The 20,988-nt window shown below is 38.6% G+C and overlaps 1 protein-coding gene across 1 annotated transcript in view; it reads right to left on the reverse strand.

Moving 5' to 3' along the window:
- Efcab3 (EF-hand calcium binding domain 3) overlaps positions 1-20,988 on the reverse strand; it is a 428,239-nt gene that overhangs the window by 282,834 nt on the left and 124,417 nt on the right. The window contains 3 exon segments of the mRNA XM_076935627.1: positions 6,574-6,669; positions 7,269-7,364; positions 9,747-9,851. Of these exon segments, the coding sequence (XP_076791742.1) occupies positions 6,574-6,669; positions 7,269-7,364; positions 9,747-9,851 (297 nt within the window).

The raw sequence follows: 20,988 nt of genomic DNA on the forward strand, positions 1-20,988 counted from the left end.
TAAACAGCAAGCCAATCGTCAACATCAAGTTAAACGGAGAGAAACCTAAAGCAATTCAACCAAAATCAGAGACAAGACAAAGCTGGCCACTCTCTGCCTATCTATTCAACATAGTATCCGAAGTTCTAGTACAGCAATAAAACAACCCAGGGAAATCAAAGGGGTACAAATTAGAAAGGAAAAAGTCAAGGTATCACTATTCTCAGATAATAGGATGGTATACATAATCGGTTCCCAAAATTCTCCCAGAGAATGCTTACAGCTGATAAACAACTTCAGCAAAGTGACTAGATATAAAATTAACCCAAAGAAATCAATAGCCCTCCTTTATACAAATGATAAATGACCAGTGAAATAAATTAAGGAAACAATGCCCTTCACAATAGCCACAAATAATATATCTTTATGTAACTCTAACCAAACAAGTGAAAAATCTGTCTGAGAAGAACTTCAAGTCCCTGAAGAAAGAAATTGAAGAAGGTATCAGAAGATGGATCTTCTCATGAATAGTAGGATTGGAAGTAGGTCTTTTTATTGGTGAACTGAGTCTACTGATGTTGACTGATATTAATGATCAATGATTTAGTTTCTATTATTTTGATGTTGGAGGTGTGTGTGTGTGTGTGTGTGTGTGTGTGTGTGTGTGTGCAATTCTCCTTTTGGTTTTGAGATTTGTGTGTGTGTGTGTGTTTTCTTGGGTGTAGTTACCCTCCATGTGTTATATGACTGGTTTAGTAGAAAGATATTACTTAAATTTGGTTTTGTAATCAGCTGTCTTGTTTTCTCTATCTGTGGTGATTAGGAGTTTTTCTGGGTAAAGTGGTCTGGGCTGTGGTCTCTTAGGGTCTGCAAGACATCTGTCTAACATAATGAAATGGCCATCTTACCAAACGCAATCTACAGATTCCATGCAATCCTCATCAAAATCTCAACACATTTTTAAAACAAACTTTGAAAGAGCAATTCTCAACTTCATATGGAAAAACAAAAAATTCAGGATAGCCAAAAGAATCCTGAACAATAACAAGAACTTCTAGAGGAATCACCATCCCTGACCTCAAGCTATACTATAGAGCAATAGTGATAAAACTACATGGTAATGGTACAGAAACAGACAGGTTGTTCAACGGAATAGAATCAAAGAATCAGAAATATTCCCAAACACTTATGGACACTTAATTTTTGACAAAGAAGCCAAAATCATACAATGGAAAAAAAGAACGCATCTTCAACAAATGGTGCTGGTCTAACCAGATTTCTGCATATAGAAAATGCAAATAGATCCATATTTATCACCTTGCACAAATTTAAAATTGCAAAGCTTCTCTAAGGTGAAGGACACTGTCAATAGGACTAAACAGCAACCCATAGATTGGGAAAAGATCTTTATCAACTCTACATCCGATAGAGGGCTAATATCCAGTATATACAAAGAACTCAAGAAGTTAGACTCCAGAGAACCAAATAACCCTATTAAAAATGGGGTACAGAGCTAAACAAAGAATTTTCAACTGAGGAATCTCAAATAGCTGAGAAACACTTAAAGAAATGTTCAACATCTTTAGTCATCATGGAAATTTAAATCAAAACAACCCTGAGATTCTACCTTATACCAATCAGAATGGCTAAGATCAAAAACTCAAGAGACAGCACATGCTGGTGAGGATGTGGAGACAGGGGAACACTCCTCCATGGCTGATGAGATTGCAAACTTGTACAACCACTCTACAAGTCAATCTGGTGGTTTCTCAGCTATACCACTCCTGAACATATAACCAAAAGATGCTCCAGCATACCACAAGGACATATACTCCACTATGTTCATGGCAGCTTTATTCATAACAGCCTAAAACTGGAAACAACCTAGATGTCCCTCAACTTAAGAATGAATACAGAAAATGTGTGTGTGTGGGGGGGGTGTTTTTGTATTGGTTTTGTTGTTGTTGTTTTTACACAGTTAAACACTATTCAGCTATTAAAAACAAGGACACCATGAATTTTGCAGGCAAATGGATAGAACTAGATAAATATCATCTTGAATGAGGTAACCCAGACCCAAAAAGGCATGCATGGTAGGTACTTAGTGATAAGTGGATATTAGTCATAAAGTGCAGAATACCCATAATACACACTACAGACCCAAAGAAGTTAAACAAGAAGAAAGGTCCAAGTGAGGGCGCTTGAATCACACTCAGAAAGAACGAAATAGACATAGGAAGCAGAGGTAGGAAAGAAACTGGATAGGAGAAGGGAGGGGCAGGGGAATGTGGGGGCCAGAATCAGGTATGAGGAGAGACAAGAGAGAGGCCCAGAGGGCCACGAGAATGAATGGAAATCTGCAGATACTGGGGGTAGGGGAGTGGGGAAAATCTTTGGAAAGTCCCAGTGACCTAAGATGGGGAGGCTCCCAGGAGTCAATGCAGGTGACCCCAGCCAAGCTGCTTAACAGGGGTGACATGAACCTGAAAAGGCCACCTCCTATAGTCAGGCAGGACCCCCAATGGGGGGATAAGGACACTAACGCTCCCACAAAACTTTTGATCCAAAATTAGTCCTGTCTAAAAGTAATGCAGGGACAAAGATGGAGCAAAACCCATCCCATGGGCAAGCACCAATCTCTGACATTATTAATGATACTCTGTTATGCTTGCAGACAGGAGCCTAGCATAACTGCCCTCTGAGAGGCTCTACCCAGCAGCTAACTGAAACAGATGCAGATACCCACAGCCAAACATTAGACAGAGGTTGGGGACTCCTCGTATGGAAGAGTTAGGGGAAGGATGGGAGCCCTCAGGAGATGGAAACCCCACAGGAAGACCAACAGAGTTAACTAACATGTGCCCCTGGGAGCTGTCAGATGTTGGGGGCCGACTTTTAGCAGAAAGCGGCTATCAGCTTTGCAGATTAAAGGTGCGTGAGATTAAAGGTGTGTGAGATTAAAGGTGTGTAACTTAAGAGTGACTTAGAAGTGTAGAGATCAGATTTAGAGACAAGACCTAAGGGCATGATTAAAGATGTGACCAAAAGGCATGGCTTAGAAGTGAGACATATAAAAGACAGAGACAGAACAGAACCAGACACAGCAGAGAGAAGACAGGTAGCAGGCACTTGGAAGAGAACTTGGAAGAAGTAACTTGGAACTTGGAGGGACTAGGAGCTAGGGACTAGGCACTAGGAACTCAAGACTTAGGACTTAGACTGAAGAATAAACGGGATTGAATTACACTCTGTCTGGTCTGCATTCTTCGAGTCCGTCCTCACTCTCGCTCTTGCTGAACCCCGACCCGCGGACCGGAGCGGCAGTTAGGGCCGAGATACAGTAGCCGCCCAAACGTGGGTCGGCCCGGGCCTCAACATTTTGCTTGGGCCGCGACATTTTTTGGCCGCCCCAACATGGGGCTAGTGTGGACCCCAACAGTCAGAGACTGAACCACCAACCAAAAAACATATATGGGCTGGAACGGGGCCTCCAATACATATGTAGCAGATGTGCAGCTGAGTCTCCATTGGGTCCCCTAACAGCTGAAGCAGAGGCTCTCCCTAAAGCTGTAGGCTGACTGTGGTATCAGTTTCCCAACTGATCTTCCTTGTGTGCCCTCAGTGGGAGAGGATGTGGCTAATCTTGCAAAGACTTGATGCACCAGGGTGGGGGGATACCCAGAGTTGGGGGATACCCGGGGTTGGCAAATACCCAGGGCGGGTCCCACCCTCTCAGAGAAGAAGGGGAGGGAGGAAGGGGAGGGATTCTGTGAGGGAGGACCAGAGGAGTGGAGGCATTTAGGATGTAAATAAAATTTTTAAGCCATCCATGGCCCTGAAAAGTAACCTTTACTTTATTCCTTTTCATACTCCTGTTAGGAACTGCAATAAGCTCAATTATTCAAGTTGGACTTTGGAGAAATCATTAATTTGGTCTGTCATGGATCCCCTTTTTAGAGTCAGGATGTTGCATCACATAACACATATAAATGAATGAATATGTAAGTCTTTTAGATAGCTTATTGTTTAATGATTTGGAGGTAATGAATTTGTAGCTTTATAGATTCTTTTCATGATTTTACAAGCCTGACTTGGGCTCAATACTACAGTAAATGTTTATTAACTACAGGTTAGGCGAAGATCTTTGCATTCCTTTGCTGCGTGAGACTCAATATCATCCTTTGCAGAGGCACAGGCAGTCTGATCATTTCTCCCTTAGAAACCAAGTGGAATAAGATTAAAAAAAAAAAAAAAACAAAAAACAAGTGGCTTCATTGTGACCTAGTGACCTAGTTTTAGCACACAGATCATGAAAGTTGAATTGGTGTTCATAATGGAGTTTGAATAAAAGGCTCTTTTCTAAACCAGCACGACAGCGTTCTACAGGAGACTGGTTAGTTATTGAAAGAGAGCAGTAGAGATAAATAATGATTGCAGATTCTATACAGTAAGACCGAATTTTCTTTTTTGACATTGATTTTGGTCTGTTTTCCGAGTCAAATTTCTTACCAAATACTACTTTGTTTATTATGCAGATCTTCCATAGAGTTAGAATGGATTAAAGGAAGCATAAATATACCCTCTGGATACAGAGGCAGTGTGGCTAGGAAGAAATTTTAATGTCTTGCAGCCTTCACTGATCTTTAAGGGCCTTTGTATCACCCATATTAAACTTAGGGAGGTAAATCTTTCAGTCCTTCATAAGGCACGAATAACGTCTCACCTAATGATGTGGAGATTTACTCAGGCAACCTGGAAGCTGTCCTTTCACAGAGAGAAAGAACTCTGCGTGCTGAATTTCCTTCCATGCTCCTGATCTCATTTTTTCCCATACCCCTTTGCCCCATTTAATCTCATTTTTAACTTTGGGGCTCTCAGTGGGTTGAAGTCTAAGAAGCAGGGATTCTCTGGTCTTTGCCAGTTTCACACAGTATGCACTGAGCTTTGGGCATTCTCATCCCCAACCCCTGAAATTACCAGTCTCCTCTATAGAAACCTTCACAGCAGCACTTTCCCATTCTTTCCCCACTGAGTCTAACGAAGGTTGTTTGCATGAGTAGGAGTTTAGTTACTGTAACATGAACAACTTATCAGGGACTTCACCACTGAGGAAAATGATAGATAGCCCCACCCCCGTACCTATCAACTACCCACAGTCTCCCTTCAGTGAGGAGGAGGGCCTCATGAGCCCCCACACATGCATGATGTAATAGCAACAGGCCCACCCTTGATTAGGTAACCCCAGCTGCAGTGAGTTCACCAATACAATGAGTTAAGATACATTCTTTTTCAGGTATGGTGGGATATCACAAACTAAAAGTATTCATTTCTTAGCATTTCTTAAGGAAAAAGAAAATAGTAATCCCTCCTAATGTTTCTTTTGAGTGATTCTCTGCTTAAGTAGGAAATAGGACTGCATTGTAAATGACTTGGGGGAAATCAAGCTGGTACTGACTCAGAAGCCTTCTCACTGCTGAAGTTTTCAATAGTGATGGAAGGTGCTACCAAAGCTGCTGAGGGAGAAATGTTATCAACAGTTTTACCCAGCCATGGATCCCTTCAATTGCCATAGCAACTGGTCCATGGAGAAAGTGCCCATTGGTGTAACCATGGCACTAAAATTTCAGAAGTAACCTGCAGCTGTCTCGTTGGTCTTAAAGTCCGTATGACAGGAAGGAACTTTTATCTGGAGCTGCAGACCTAGCTAAGAACCTGCAGCTGACGAGATCCAAGGCTCTAGAAGAGAACCTCCTACAACCATGTTAAAGCCAGATACTGATTCCAACTGCTTATCTTATATCCATGTATTAGAAAAGCCCTCACTCTCCTACCAAAGAAGCTTCTTTTTTATAGCAGACAGACTATTACAGAGAACTGTAATGAATCCAAGTACCTGTTGAGTGCCTATTCCCAAGTGGGACATTGATAATGTAATCCCTGTATCCAAGGCTCAGGAAATATGACAGAAGAGGAAGAAGAAAGATTTTCAGAGCCACAGGACCAGAAGGAATATTGTGAAATAGTGTCTTCTGGATATGACAGGGATGTCATACTCATGAAACTCCCAACAATATGGTCCTTGCACAAAACCACACCAGTCTACAGTCCAGCCACAAATGGGCAAAGAGAAGAGCTTTAGGCAGTTAGCTGATGAAGGGAGACAGTCATTTTTCTTCAAGGACAAGCCCCCTATAAGCTATCTATGATCAAGTGGTCAACCCTACATCCAGGTACATATAGACAACACTAACTGGACTCAGTAAGTTATATGCATGTATATATACATACATATATATGCATATAGGGTTGTGTGTATATATGTTACACACACACACACATACACACACACACATATATATATATCAATTTGAGAGAAGGTTGTAGAAGGCACATAGGAGGAGATGGGGAAAGGTGGGGGTAAATATGACAAAAATATATGCTAATCATGTATGAAAGTCACAAAAATAAAAACAACAAAATTAAAATAAAGCCAGTACATCAGCTATTTAAAAATAAGAATAGGGTTGTAGAAAATATTCTAAATAAATACATAAATTCCTCTGAAGAACATGACTCGTTATTTCATATTCTCACCTTCAATTGACAGGTTATCCATCAATTCCGAGGGTTCCTGAATTTCAGGTTCTGGTTCTTTGTGTTTAGAAATTCTTTTCCTATCGACATCTCTTCCTTTAAAGCAAAAGAAATACTTTTGGAAATATTGTGCATAGGCACAAATTCCTCTAGCACACACACACACACACACACACACACACACACACACACACACACATCCTACTGTTACTGTAGAGACTCAGCATTTCAGTATGCCCACTGAATTTGAAGGCATCTCTTGAATTCTAGAATAACTTGTAATTTAAGGGTGAAGCAAAAGACCATGTAGCTGTAAATCCAATTGTTTCACAGATGATTGGCTCTGGGACCAGCAGCAGAAAACAGAACACAGGGATGCTCAACCCCCTTATAGGACATAGCAGAGTATTTGGATATACCCTATATACAATCTTCTAGACATTTTAATCATCATCTCTAGATTAATTAAGTTTAATTCTAATACAATGTAAGTACTATGCAAATATAAGTAGACATATGATTATTAAGTGCCCACCAAAAAAATTTAATGAATGAATGACTTAAAAAACTCACTTTAAATTACTAAATTAAAAGGAAAAGGTTATTCTTACCAGAAGAACTAAATGAACACTATCAAAAACATCAGCTTCAAGCTCCAAATTCTTTTGAGGGTACAATGCTGTGGAATCACTTACTATGAACTGCTAACTTTGAGGCTGACTCAGGAAGTTCCTCAGGAATCAATTTGAATGCCATGTTTCCAAGTAGACTGTCAAGATTACGGACATCAACTTGCATCCATACAAAAGACAGAGGCCAGAGGAAGTGAAATACAAGTCAAAATAAACTAATCATAAATCTCTATGTACCATGGTTATCCATGTCATCATAAAAAAAAGATGCCCCAAGCAAGGTCCATCAGAGTTAGAGGGAATTGTTACTAAACTGAAATCAATCTATTTGCTTTTATTAAATACTGAAAATAAACATATGAGAAAATACAGGTTAAAAGAGACTTAAGAAACAATTAAGATTATCTATAGCAGTTAAATACCAAATCTAGAAGTTTTAACATAGGTGATTAAACAAATGGTAGGATTCATTTGGTCACCAAATCTCAAGCCATGAGGTTCTTTCAAAATTTGATGCCTATCTCAGTTTTGTTACTTCTGCTGCTGACATTAAAATAAAACTAAAATAAACAGGACATTTTTTTAAAAATCAGAGGAAATTACTTAGAATCTATCAAGCACAATGTTATTGAAATTAATTATATATATATACACACATACATATATATATATACACACACACATATACATATATATGAAATTGACATGAGGGGCTGGAGAGATGGCTCAGCGATTAAGAGCACTGAGTGCTCTTCCAGAGGTTCTGAGTTCAATTCCCAGCAACCACAAAGTGGCTCACAACCATCTGTAATGGGATCTGATGGCCTCTTCTGGTGTGTCTGAAGACAGCGACAGTGTACTCACATACATGAAACAAACAAACAAATAGAAATTGACATGAGTAAAATTAACAAGAAAGGAAGAAAACAAAACAAAGCACTTCCACCAATTTGTTTATCATTTTATTTTATATGTATGAGTGTTGTGTTTTCATGCATATCTGTGTGCCAATTGTGTGACTGGTGCCTGTGGAGGTCAGAAGAGGGTATCAGATCTCCTGGAACTGGAGTTATAGGTGTTTGTGAGCTATGATGTGGGTTCTAAGAATCAAACCTAGGTCCTCTGGAAGAATAGCCAATGTTGTTAACCACTGTGCCATCGCTTCAGCTCTAATCCAGACTCTGATTTATATTTCCTTCACTTTCAATAGCTTTCACACATTGTGGCAACCTATTCTTATATTATTTCCATTAGCTATTAGGAAATACATATCCCAAATGATGGCTGAAAATAGCTATTATGTTCAACTAAATGAAATGTCTTATACTCACAAATGAAACCATAAAATTACTTTGTTCCCAGAATGGGCCCATCTCAAAATATATATAGACATAATTCTTACTATGATGTGTCAATTCTTTAGCACCTGAGACAGTTATTAACACCAAATAGATTTAACAAAAACATTTCCTTGTTTCACTTTTTTCCTACTACAACCCCCCTTTTAAATCGGTATATTTACACAACTCCCTCCTGTTAGGGGATGGGCTGTGTACTGTGTATTCAGATGCTGATTGCTGTACCCAGAGATCTAGTTGCAGTCCTGACATTAGCATGTCATGATATTTGGAGCACCTCCTGTCTCAATGATGTATAAAAATTCTTTCCCATATCCTCTGATTGGTTAATAAAGAGTTGATTCAGCCTATAACTGGGAGAAGAGAATAAGGCAGAACTTCCTATTCCAGTCTGGGACACCTAAGCAAAGGGAGGGTGAAGAGGAAGAAAGAGAAGAAGGTCCAGGAGGATTCACCATGATGCTGTGATGAGAGAGCAGACTGAGGACACACATAGAGCAAAAGCAAGACAGAGCAAGACTCAGATTGCAGGTAAAGGACCATGTGGCTGAGAAGTAGGCATCCATAGAGGGTTAGAATAGATGAGTATCTGTTCAGAATAGCACCTTTAGCTTGTTAATAAATTTATTAGGTCTTTGTGTCATTTATTCAGGAGCTAAAAATGAGCTAGAGGTAGCATAGAAACACCCTGTCGTTACTTGGAAACAAAAGAGGTATAGAAGAGCCCCATAATCACATCTACACCCTTCTCCTTCCACTGCCCCATAGGTCTTAACCCAGTACAGCTCAATGGAATGAAAGGTAATCCTCAGCATTCCTTATCCCTGATGGCAAGATTTAGGATTTGAAAAGGTATGTATATATTTTAAGTGAGAGCTTATATATTTCTAAATAATAAAGTTGGTAGCTATATCTGAGATTGCAGATATTTACTATTATATTTCTTATTTATAAAGTTACATAATTATCATAGTTTAATTATGTATACATAGCATATATATTACCATTATATATATTACCATTATATATATATATATTACCATTGGCTAGTGTGTGAGGGTATAATCACAACTCCCTTACAACTCTACAAACATGGGTAATGCTGAGTAACAGCCTTGATGACTATTCTAACTCCCTTGAAGGTGTATCAACTGTTTCAAAAGTTAATTTTAGAAATGTTCACCATGAGATGGAAATGACTTCTCAAGCTTCAGCTGTTCTCTAGATGTTCTGTCTCTCTCCACAATTTTTATGACATTTTCCATGTCACTGACATCAATATCTCCCCCTCCAAGAAAAAACAGAGAAACATGAAATGTTTTCTTAATTATAATCCCAGATGATGAAGGACAAGGTTAGGCACAACAACTTGTTAAACAATAAACATTAAGTTGTAGATACAGAGAATCATTTTAATTTTAGAAAATTTGCCACTGTAATGATTATAAAACAATATCTCACACTTGAAATTCAAGTCACTTAAAGAGTATTTGTAAAATTGGTACAAATACATATGTAATTTGGTGTATGTGATTAGAGTAAAAATCAAGAGTGAGTGATTTATGAAAATGTACATATGCTTAAAAAGTAAGGCGTATGTTTCTAAATAAACCACATATCAAATATATTCTAAGTGGATGAGATAATATGTATTTAATTTAATCACAATTAGAACTGTGGAATAAAGCAAAGATATGTTGAGAAAAATTAGTCTTAAATGTATATACTAAAAAAGATGAAAAGACAAATAACCTAGATTTTTATCTTAAAAAAAAAAGAACAGCAAACTTATTCTCCCCTAAAAATAGTAGAAAATAGATAATAAGAGAAAAGAAAGGATTAAAGAAATTTTAAACAGGAAGAATTGATATTGCTTAAAGTTGAGTGTTGGAAAGAAAAGCAAAATTGATAAATATCTGTACCAAGTGACAAAGAAAAGAGACAGTTAAAGAAAACACAAAGATTATTACCAGAGTCAAAGAAGACATCACTACCATTCTAACAGATACTAAAATACTAGTAAGAATATTATGATTATTACACAAGTAATTTCACTATTTATAATAAAGAAATAAAACCATAACAGAACACTATTTGACAATGATGGAAGTGGTATAAGATATATTGATAGTCTATATAGTTATACTATAGCAATGCTATTGAGACAAGAGATCCACAGCATGGAGTCTTATGTTTATTATTTTTACTGAACTGGTACTTTAAAACCTTCCCATATGGAAATGCTTCATCTCTAACATAATTAAACACAAACTCCTCCAGTTAATAAAAAAGAAATTTTTTTCTGTTTTAATTTTATACATCAGAATATCTCAAAATCTAAGAATAGTAACATTACAATAAAATATATGACTAGAGAATCATACTTTTACATTTCATCAGACTGCAAATACAAGGGTAGTTTTATTAGTATAATGGTTTATAACTGCCTCAAATTGGAAATATCCTTGATAATAAAATAATATAAGAATAAATTTTAGTATGTTTATGTAATGGAATATTACAGCAATGTATTCAGGAACAATCAACTAATTAAAAATCATTCCACACACTCCAAATGGAACATGTAAAGGTCCTTATTTGATTACAGTTTATTTGTAATATTCAACAATGAAAATTAATAAACTATGCTGCATGCAATGTTATGAATGAATCTCAGAGAAGAATATATGACTCTGTTGAATTTTAAAAGTAATAAATAGTGGACTATAGATTCGGGATTCTATTTATACAAAGCTGAAAACTGAGAGCATCAATAATTCTGTGGTCTGAAACTTGGGATAGTAGTCTCTTGGTCTCCATGCAGATACAGTTCCTGAACCTTCTATACATAACAAGATGGCAAGATGTCTGAATAGAGATATCCAGCACTCATCTCCTTCATGAATAAAGAGACAACAACAAATAAATAGCTATTGTTGGGGCTGACTTTTAGCAGAAAGCGGCTATCAGCTTTGCAGCCATCTTGAGCCATATACCCTGACATGAGACTTGGATTACAATAGCCTACAACAGCTGAGCACACTCTGATAACCTTGGTTTAGATACCTTGAGATTAAAGGTGCGTGAGATTAAAGGTGCGTGAGATTAAAGGTGTGTGAGATTAAAGGTGTGTGACTTAAGAGTATGACTTAGAAGTATAGAGATCAGAGTTAGAGACAAGACCTAAGGGCATGATTAAAGGTGTAACTTAGAGGCGTGGCTTAGAAGTAAGACATATAAAAGGCAGAGACAGAACAGATCAGAATCAGACACATCAGACATTAGGTAGAAGACACTTGGCTCCAGACAGAATCAGACACAGCAGACAGAGGAGACAGAGAAGGAGACACTTAGAGGAAGAGAGACTGAAGAATAAACGGGATTGAATCACACCCTGTCTGGTCTCCATTCTTCGAGTCTGCCCTCACCCTCGCTCTTGCTGAACCCCGACCCGCAGACCGGAGCGGCAGCTTGGGCCAGGATACAGTGGCCGCCCAAACGTGGGTCGGCCCGGGCCTCAACATTTTGCCTGGGCTGCGACGTTTTTTGGCCGCCCCAACGTGGGGCTAGTGTGGACCCCAACAAGCTACCTTTTGAAAAGTCCAGGAAAAGGAAGATAAGATTATAGGTATGAAAAGATGGAGACAGGACAGTGAATAAAAACTTTAGAAGAAAATAAAGCATCCCAGCAACATGAAATAATAATTAAAAATCTTAAAGCTGCAAACAAAGAAGGTCATTATATGATGATTAAGAGATCAATTTTAAAATGTATAATAACTTTAAATATATACATAGCCAACATCCAGCTATCAATTTTATGAAACAAACATTATCCTATCTAAAAGGAGAGATAGATAACAATATGATACAATGGAGATACTTCAATGCCCATGTTCATCAATGAACAGATAATTCAAAACAAACAATAAATAAACATAAGTTAGATGATACTATAGTTCTAATGACACTGATAGGACATTTCAACTAACAGCTGTAGAATACACATTATCTTTATCAACACATAAAATATTCTCCATGAAAGAACTGTACTATTATACCATAAAATAAGTATCAATACATTTTCTAAAAATTTTATCATATCACTTATCTTTTATGGCAAAAGGATAAAACTAACAAATTAAAATACTAGCCACCTTGGAAATTATTCAGATACATAGATTCCATGCTATTTAATGAACAATGGGTATAGTGAGAATTTTGGTTTCTTTTAAAACATAGAAATATTAGAAGAATAGGTTTTCATTTTAATCCAAAATGTAGGACATGGGGCTGCTTCAGATTGTCCCCAGTAGCTATCTATGATTTGCCTCATGCTCTAGCAGAGGCGTGATTTTGCCAGCTGTAGCTAGTTTCTGTAATTGTGTGACATTTGGAGTGCTGGAGACTTTTCAGTGAGTATATAAATGTCAGAGTCCCAATAGGTGGGTTTTCTTGTTGGCTGAGGTGGGTTGTTGGTTGTGGTCGATTGCTTTTGGTTGTAGTTTGTTAAGAAGTCATGAACAAAAAAAAAAAAAAAAAAAAAAAAAAAAAAAAAAAAAAAAAAACAAGAAGAGATTAGATATCCTGATGGTGAAGCTCAAACTTGACTAATCAGCAGGAAGTTGTCAAACCTAATGTCATCCCCTTTCCTTTCTATATATTTTTCCTCTATCTAGTATTGGAGGGGTTTGAAACAGGTGGAAAACAGGGTAGAGAAGGGTAGAAGAAAGGAGAACCCATGCACTAGGGAGGCAAGGAGCACTGAAAAGGGAAGGAATAAGAGGCTCAGACCTGATGACTGAGCAAGAGAATGAGAGTTTCCCTCATGAAGAAAGAAGGGAGGAAACTGTCCTAGAAGGCACATTATGGCTCTGTACTTTCAGGTTTCTAATGTCTAAAGCCCTTGGGTGGGGCAAGGAGCCGAGTGAGTGGCCAGGAGGAAGAGAAGGAGACCATGCAGGATGACAGGTTCAGAGAAAAGATAATACAGCCTGTTTTGAAAGAAAGATCTAATCTCAAGGCAAATGTGCCATCAGAGATAGAGAAGGGATGACCTGGGGTTACAAAATCACCATCAGCTTTCCTAGTAATTGTATAGAACATGCTTGCTAATGGAGTGTAACAAGGTTATTACAAGATAGGATGACAGCCTATGGAAATGATAACTCTAACGCATTTTAAAGAGGTCATGATTTTATATGGGATGCATTCTCCTTATGTGAAACAACTTCTAAATAACTGGGCTACTAAAAATAGAATTATTCCCTAAGACATGAAGGTCCAGAGTTACAATGGTTAACATGGTGGAGAGGAGAAGCTACCAATACTGAACAGTGAAATAGAGCAAGGGGAATGAATATAGTCAAAGACCAGTTGCTAGGTGAAGGACAGTTCTCTGATATACAAGAAAAAATTCTATTTGATGGTATTACTATAGAACAATGTTGTTTAGCAGCTTTCAGAGCTTGAGACAAAGTTGAGGAAATGGTCCACTTCATTTACAAAGATTATACAAGGCTCTGGAGAAGTCTTCACTGATTTTTTGCAAAGATTAGTCTCAGCTGTGAACAAAGTCATATCAGACCCTAATGCAAGACAGGTGTTGATAGAAACCTTGGTGTATGAAAATGCAAATAATGAATGTAAAAAAATATTAGACCATTAAAAGTGCAGGCAGTACCTATGGATGAGTAGATAAGGGATGTGACTGATATTGGTTCTAAAGTGTACCATGCTAATATCGTAGGTCAAGGTACAGCTAGAGGTCTCTGCTATCAAAATGCCAAGTGCTTCAGTTGTGGGAAATTCAGTCATTTGCAAAGTGTCCAAGCCACTAAAGGTCTCAGATATCAAACTGCCTGGTGTGTTAACTTCAAGAAATATTGTATTTGAGTCAGAAAAGTGAACAAACCATTTCTAGCTGTAATGGTTTTTCAAAATATAAACTGGAATGAAGGCTTTCCAGGGTTGTGTAAATGATGTGGCAAGGGCTGCTATTGGACCAATGAGTGTAGATCCAAGAGAGATGGCCGAGGCAATTTCTTACCATCAGTAAATGACTTTGCAGGCCTGGGTCGAATCCCACAGCAAAAATTATGAGCCACTTCAGCTGAGAGTCACCAGGTATTAAAAAAAAAAAAAAAAACCAACTGTGGCATTAAACCATCTTATATACTATAAGGATGCATAAACATCAGAATAGAAGCTTTGTACTGGGGACACAGGTTTGTTCATATTTCTATAGGAAATGAAAAGCTATGGATACCATCAAAACATAAAGATGAGCAAGAGAGGAGTCCCAAAAACCTTGGCCACTGATCCAAATAGCACTCGTCACATTGAAAACATCTCTGTTTATAATGTCTTAGTGAACACAGCACAATGAATGGCTTAAGACAGAAGGAGGAAAATTTAGTGAGATTTTTGGTTTCTTTAAAAACACAGAAATATGCCCCTCTCCCAGATCTGAGGCCTGGCGCAGACCCCTGCCCGGTCTGCTCCTGTGGACACCAGATTCTTCCCGAGACATCCTAGAAGGCCCACTGAACCCAGAGCAGTAGGTAAGAAGACCCACACACTGCCCTACGCCCATAGCTGGGTGCAGGGAGCACTCAGATTCCAGCAGACCCCCCAAACCCCGCCCCTGCAGAATAGCACTCCCCTTCTGCCCCTCTCCAGGATTTGAGGCCTGGTGCAGACCCTGGCCTGGTCTGCTCCTGTGTGGACACCGGATTCCTCCCAAGACATCCTAGAAGGTCCACTGAACCCAGAGCAGCAGAGGTACCACTGAACCCAGAGCAGCAGAGGAACAACTGAACTCAGAGCAACAGACAACATATCCTGAGACATCTTAGAGGAGCCACTGCACTCAGAGCAGTGGACACCTTATCCTGAGACATCCTAGAGGAGACACTGCACCCAGAACAGCAGACACCTAGCTGGTCTGCTACCTAGGAGACACCATATCCTGAGTCATCTTGGAGGTACCACTGTACTCAGAGCAGCTGGAGTAGATCACAGAGACATCTGGACCCTGAGGAGATCAGACACAAGCAAGATAACTGGAAAGGGAGGCTTCAGTCAGAGACATTGAGTACAGGTAGCACTAGAGTTAACCAGATAGCGAAAGGCAAGCACAAGAATGTAAGCAACAGAATCCAAAGTTACATGGCATCATCAGAACCCAGTCCCCCCATCATAGCAAGCCCTGAACACCCCATCACACCAGAAAAGCAGGATTCCGAATTAAAATCACTTCTCATGATGATGATAGAGGACTTTAAGAAGGACATAAATAACACTCTCAAAGAATTTAAAAAGAACACAGGTTAACAGATAGAAGCCCTTAAAGAGGAAACATAAAAAAATCCTTTAATGAATTGCAAGAAAACACAACCAAACAGGTGAAGGAATTAAACAAAACCATCCAAGATCTAAAAATGGAAGTAGAAACAATAAAGAAATCACAAAGGGAGACTACCCTGGAGATAGAAAACCTGGGAAAAAGATCAGGAGTCATAGACACAAGTATCTCCAACAGAATACAAGAGATGGAAGAGAGAATCTCATGTGCAGAAGATACCATGGAAAACATTGACACAACTGTCAAAGAAAATGCAAAATACAAAAAGCTACTAACCCAAAACATACAGGAAATCCAAGACACAATGAGAAGGCCAAACCTAAGGATAATAGGTATAGATGAGGGTGAAGACACCCAACGTAAAGGTCCAGTAAATATCTTCAACAAAATTATAGAGGAAAACTTCCCTAACCTAAAGAAAGAGATGTCCATAAATATACAAGAAGCCTACAGAACTCCAAATAGTTTAGACCAGAAAAGAAATACCTCCCGCCATATAATAGTCAAAACATCAAATGTACAAAACAAAGAAAAAATACTAAAAAGCAGTAAGGGAAAAAGGCAAAGTAACATATAAAGGCAGACCTATAAGAATTACACCAGTCTCATGGTTCCTCAGAAAACTGGACATAGCATTACCTGAGGATCCAGCAATACCACTCTTGGGCATATACCCAGAAGATGCTCCAACATATAACAAGGACATATGCTCCACTATGTTCATAGCAGCCTTATTTATAATAGCCAGAAGCTGGAAAAAACCCAGATGTCCCTCAACAGAGGAATGGATACAAAAAATGTGGTACATTTACACAATGGAGTATTACTCAGCTATTAAAAATAATGAATTCGAGAAATTCTTAGGTAAATGGATGGATCTAGAAATTATCATCCTGAGTGAGTTAACCTAATCACAAAAGAACACACATGGTATTTACTCACTGATAAGCAGATGTTAGCCCAAAAGCTTGGAATAGCGAGGACTCAACTCACAGACCACATAAAGCTCATGAAGAAGGAAGACCAAGTGGGGATGCCTCAGTCCTACTTAGAAGGAGTAACAAAAATACTCAAGGAAGCAAATATGGAAACAAAACATGGGACAGAAACTGAGGAGGGGCCATCTGGAGACCATTCCACCTGGGTATCCATCCCATGTACAGTCACCTAAGCTAGACACTGATGTGGACAGGTGTAAGTGCATGCTGACAAGAACATGATATAGCTGTCTCCTTAGAGGTCTGCCAGAAACTGACACATTCAGAGGACGATGCTCACAGCTAACCACTAATCTGATCAAGGGTTTCCCAATGGAGAAGTTAGAGAGAAGACTGAAGGAGCAGAAAGGGTTTGTGACCCCATGAGGAGAGCAACAATACCAATCAACCAGAGCTCCCAGGATCTACCCCAACAGCCTGGGAGCACATAGGGAGGGACCCAGGACTCCAGTGGTATATATAGGGGAGGATGGCCTTTTCTGGCATAGGTGGCAGAGGAGATTCTTGGTCCCATGAAGGACAAACACAGAGTAGGGGAGAATGTGATGGTGGGGAGGGGGAGTGGGGGCAAGGGGTAGATGGGGGCACAGCCTCATAGAAGCATGAGGAGAGGGGATGGGATAGGAGGCTTCTGGGTAGTGGGGGAAAGTGGGATAAGGGGATATAATCTGAAATGTAAATATAATACCCAATAAAAAATAAAAATAAATAATTTATTTTACACAAAAAAAAACCACAGAAATATTATAAGACTAGATTTTCATTTTAACTCCAAGTATGGAATATGGAGCTATTGTCCCCAGCAGCTGACCACGATTGGCCTCGTGCAGGTTTTGCCACCTGCAGAGAGTTTCTGCAATTGTGTGACATTTGGGAGCACTGGAGACTTTTCAGCTGGTTTATAAATGCTAGGTCCCCCATAGATGGGTTATTGTTGGCTGTGGCGCATTGTTGGTTGTGGTTGTTTGCTGTTGGTTGTGGTATGTTAAGAAGTTGTATGCAAAGAAGAAACAAGAAGAAGAAGAAATTAGTTGTCCTGGTGGTAAAGATCAAACTTGCCCCAAGGAGCCCAACGCCCCTAATCAGCAGGGAGTAGCCTAACGATAAAATCACCCCTTTCCCTCTATTATTCTTTCTCTCCTATGTCGTGTTATGGGGTTTGAAAATGGTGGAAAGGGTAAAAGAAAGAACCCACAAAGCAGCTAAAAAAAACCAGCTACAGTGGGCCACTAAAACAAAATGGAAAATTAAAATTATCCTTCTAATAAGTGAAGCACAGCTTATGGCGCACAGCAACACAGCAGCAACCTAGTAAGAAGACACTCGAAAGCAATGTGCACCAGCACCAAAATCACAGAGACAGATTTCAAACAAATACGACAGATCAAGCTTATGCTCCCAGAAAGGAAAGAACAAACAAATTCCAAAAGTACAAGAGGACAATCAAACCCAAAGATCAGCAACGAAATAAATAAAACACAGACTAAGATGTAGTATAAAACATGAGTGAAATCAACAATTGCTTTTCTACAGATGATATCAAAATTGACAATCCTTTACATAGACTAGTCAATTAAAAAAGATTCAGATAAACTTATAAACTAAAAAAGAGATATTAAAAGTGATATCACAATTACAACAGACTACCAGTGATGCATCTACATACCAATTAATTGAAAAACTTAAATGGATAAATTTCTGAAGACATATAATCTGCCAAACTGGGTCAAGAAGACAGAAACACAGACAGACCGAAGATGAGTTAATGAAATTGAGTCAGTTATGAAACGTCTGTCAACAAAGCAAAATCCAGAACTTCAGTGTTGAACTCTACAAAACCTTAAGGGAATAATTAATGACCTTTTCCCTCTCAAATCATTCCAAAAATGTACTGAGATGCCAAAGCTTTTAAGTTCAGACTCCATTTTAAAGAACCTGACCTAGGTTTGAACTCAGGTAAACTAACAAGCTGGTACCTAGCATTAGTTTCCAAGTTGTCCCCCAACAAAAACTGAGTCTAGCTCCAGTTGCTAGGCTAAATCCACAACAAGACTAGAGTTTCCAGATTACACCCTCAACAAGACCAGTGTCCCCAGGTTATTCCCCCAACAAACTTGCACCCCAGGTTACAAGCCTACCCCTTGCCTAACGACCACCAATGCAAACAGGAGCAGAAGTTAAGTTTATGATATGACTCCCAGCACCAGCCAATTATGTTAAAGGCCACAGCAGCTTTCCAATTAGATGCTTGCACACGTACTCCCTGCTTTCTGCTTACTATAAAGCCTTGCCACATAGACATTCAGGGCTCCCCCACCACCATAACTGTCCTGTGTGATGGCAGTGCATTGGGGGCACTGAGCTAGCTCAAAGAATAAAGACCCTGCTGTAGGTTGCATCAGATTGGCCCCTGTGTGTGTTTGGGGGGATCACTAACATTTCCCTGGCACAACAGTACGAGGAAAGAAACTCTTCTAAACTCATTCTATATACTGACATAAACCCAGACAAGGTCATGATAGCAAAAACAGAGAGCTAAAGGTCAACATTTCCATGACTATGATTATAAAAATCTTCAAAAAAAAATAACTAGCAAATATACTCCAACAGCATGTCAAAAAGATTATTCACCAGCAGAATAAAGAACAAAAATCATCTAGTCAAATCTTGATATTCAGAAAAAGGTTTTAATGAAACCCAGCATTCCATCATGCAAACCAGATATAAATTGCATATAGAAGGATCCCACTTCAAATAAAGGTTTATTTATGACAAACCAATGGCTAGTTCACACTGACCAAAAAACTCTGAATGTGAGGTCTGGAATAAGACTACACATTCATGCTTGATGCGTATTCTCAACATAGTTCAATAGGTGTTAGAATACCTATGCAAGAGGAAAAAGTTAAAACACTACAACTAGGAGTGTTGAAATCACATCACCCATGTTTGCAGGTGATAAAATTCTATGTGCAGAAAAGCCTAAAGACAATGCTAAGGATTACTAGGAACAAGAAGTGGATTGTTTTTAATTAAGCCAAGTTAGGAGATACATAACCAAGATGCAAAAATTCAATAGCATTTTTTGTTCATCAGTATCAATCTTTCTGAAAAATCAATTATGAGACCAGTTCTACTCATAGTGATAGAGTCAGTGTGGAACTAAGTTTAACCAAGGAAATGAAAGGCCTGTACAATGAAAATCATCAAACATTGATGCAGGAAACTGAGAAAGAAAAAAAGGCATTTTATGTACATACATTAGAAGACACAGTAAGACTGTAAAATGTTCATATTACTTAAAGAGATCTATAGATTCAGGGCAATCTCCATCAAAATATCAATGTCATTTTCACAGAACTTAAACAAAAACTAAAATGTACTGGAAGCAAAATAGACCACAATTAGCCCAACAATTTTAAACATAAAAAACTTAGTCTGATATACCACAACACCTACTTTCAAGACATGCTACAGAACGATGGCAACCAAGGTAGTGTGGTACGGGCATACAAATCCAGGTGCATATTTGAAGAGATAAGATCATTGTTTCAAGAAGGTGTACATGCTTTTTCTGGTCGCAGTGCTATTCACAGTAGCCAAGGTATGAAAACAAACCAGGTGAATGGATAAAGAAATGGGACATGTATACAGGACAGAAAACTGCTGGGCATGAAAAATAAAATACTGTCACTTTGTAGCAAGCTACATGGAACTGGAAGACATCCTGTTAAATCAAATAAGAAAATCAAGTCCTGCATGTTATTTTACAAATGGAAGCTTTTAAAACATTGGCTTGATTATTGGTCACAAATCATGGCAGGGGAAGGGTGACAGGAGGTTTAATAATGGTATCAAGACAGAAATACAATGAATAAATTCCAGTGTTCCACACTGGGGTGACTATAGTTTGCAATAGCCTATTTCATATTTTATGAAGATCCAGAAAAATCAGAAAGTTCCAAATAAAAAGAAATAATAAAGAGATTAGAATGTTAATTACCTTGATTTGATCAGTACATTTTGTATACATGTATTGAAGTATCAACTTATTATGAGTA

The sequence above is a fragment of the Arvicanthis niloticus genome, chromosome 6 (genome assembly GCF_011762505.2).
Source record: "Arvicanthis niloticus isolate mArvNil1 chromosome 6, mArvNil1.pat.X, whole genome shotgun sequence".
In the NCBI taxonomy this organism is placed as follows: Eukaryota; Metazoa; Chordata; class Mammalia; order Rodentia; family Muridae; genus Arvicanthis; species Arvicanthis niloticus.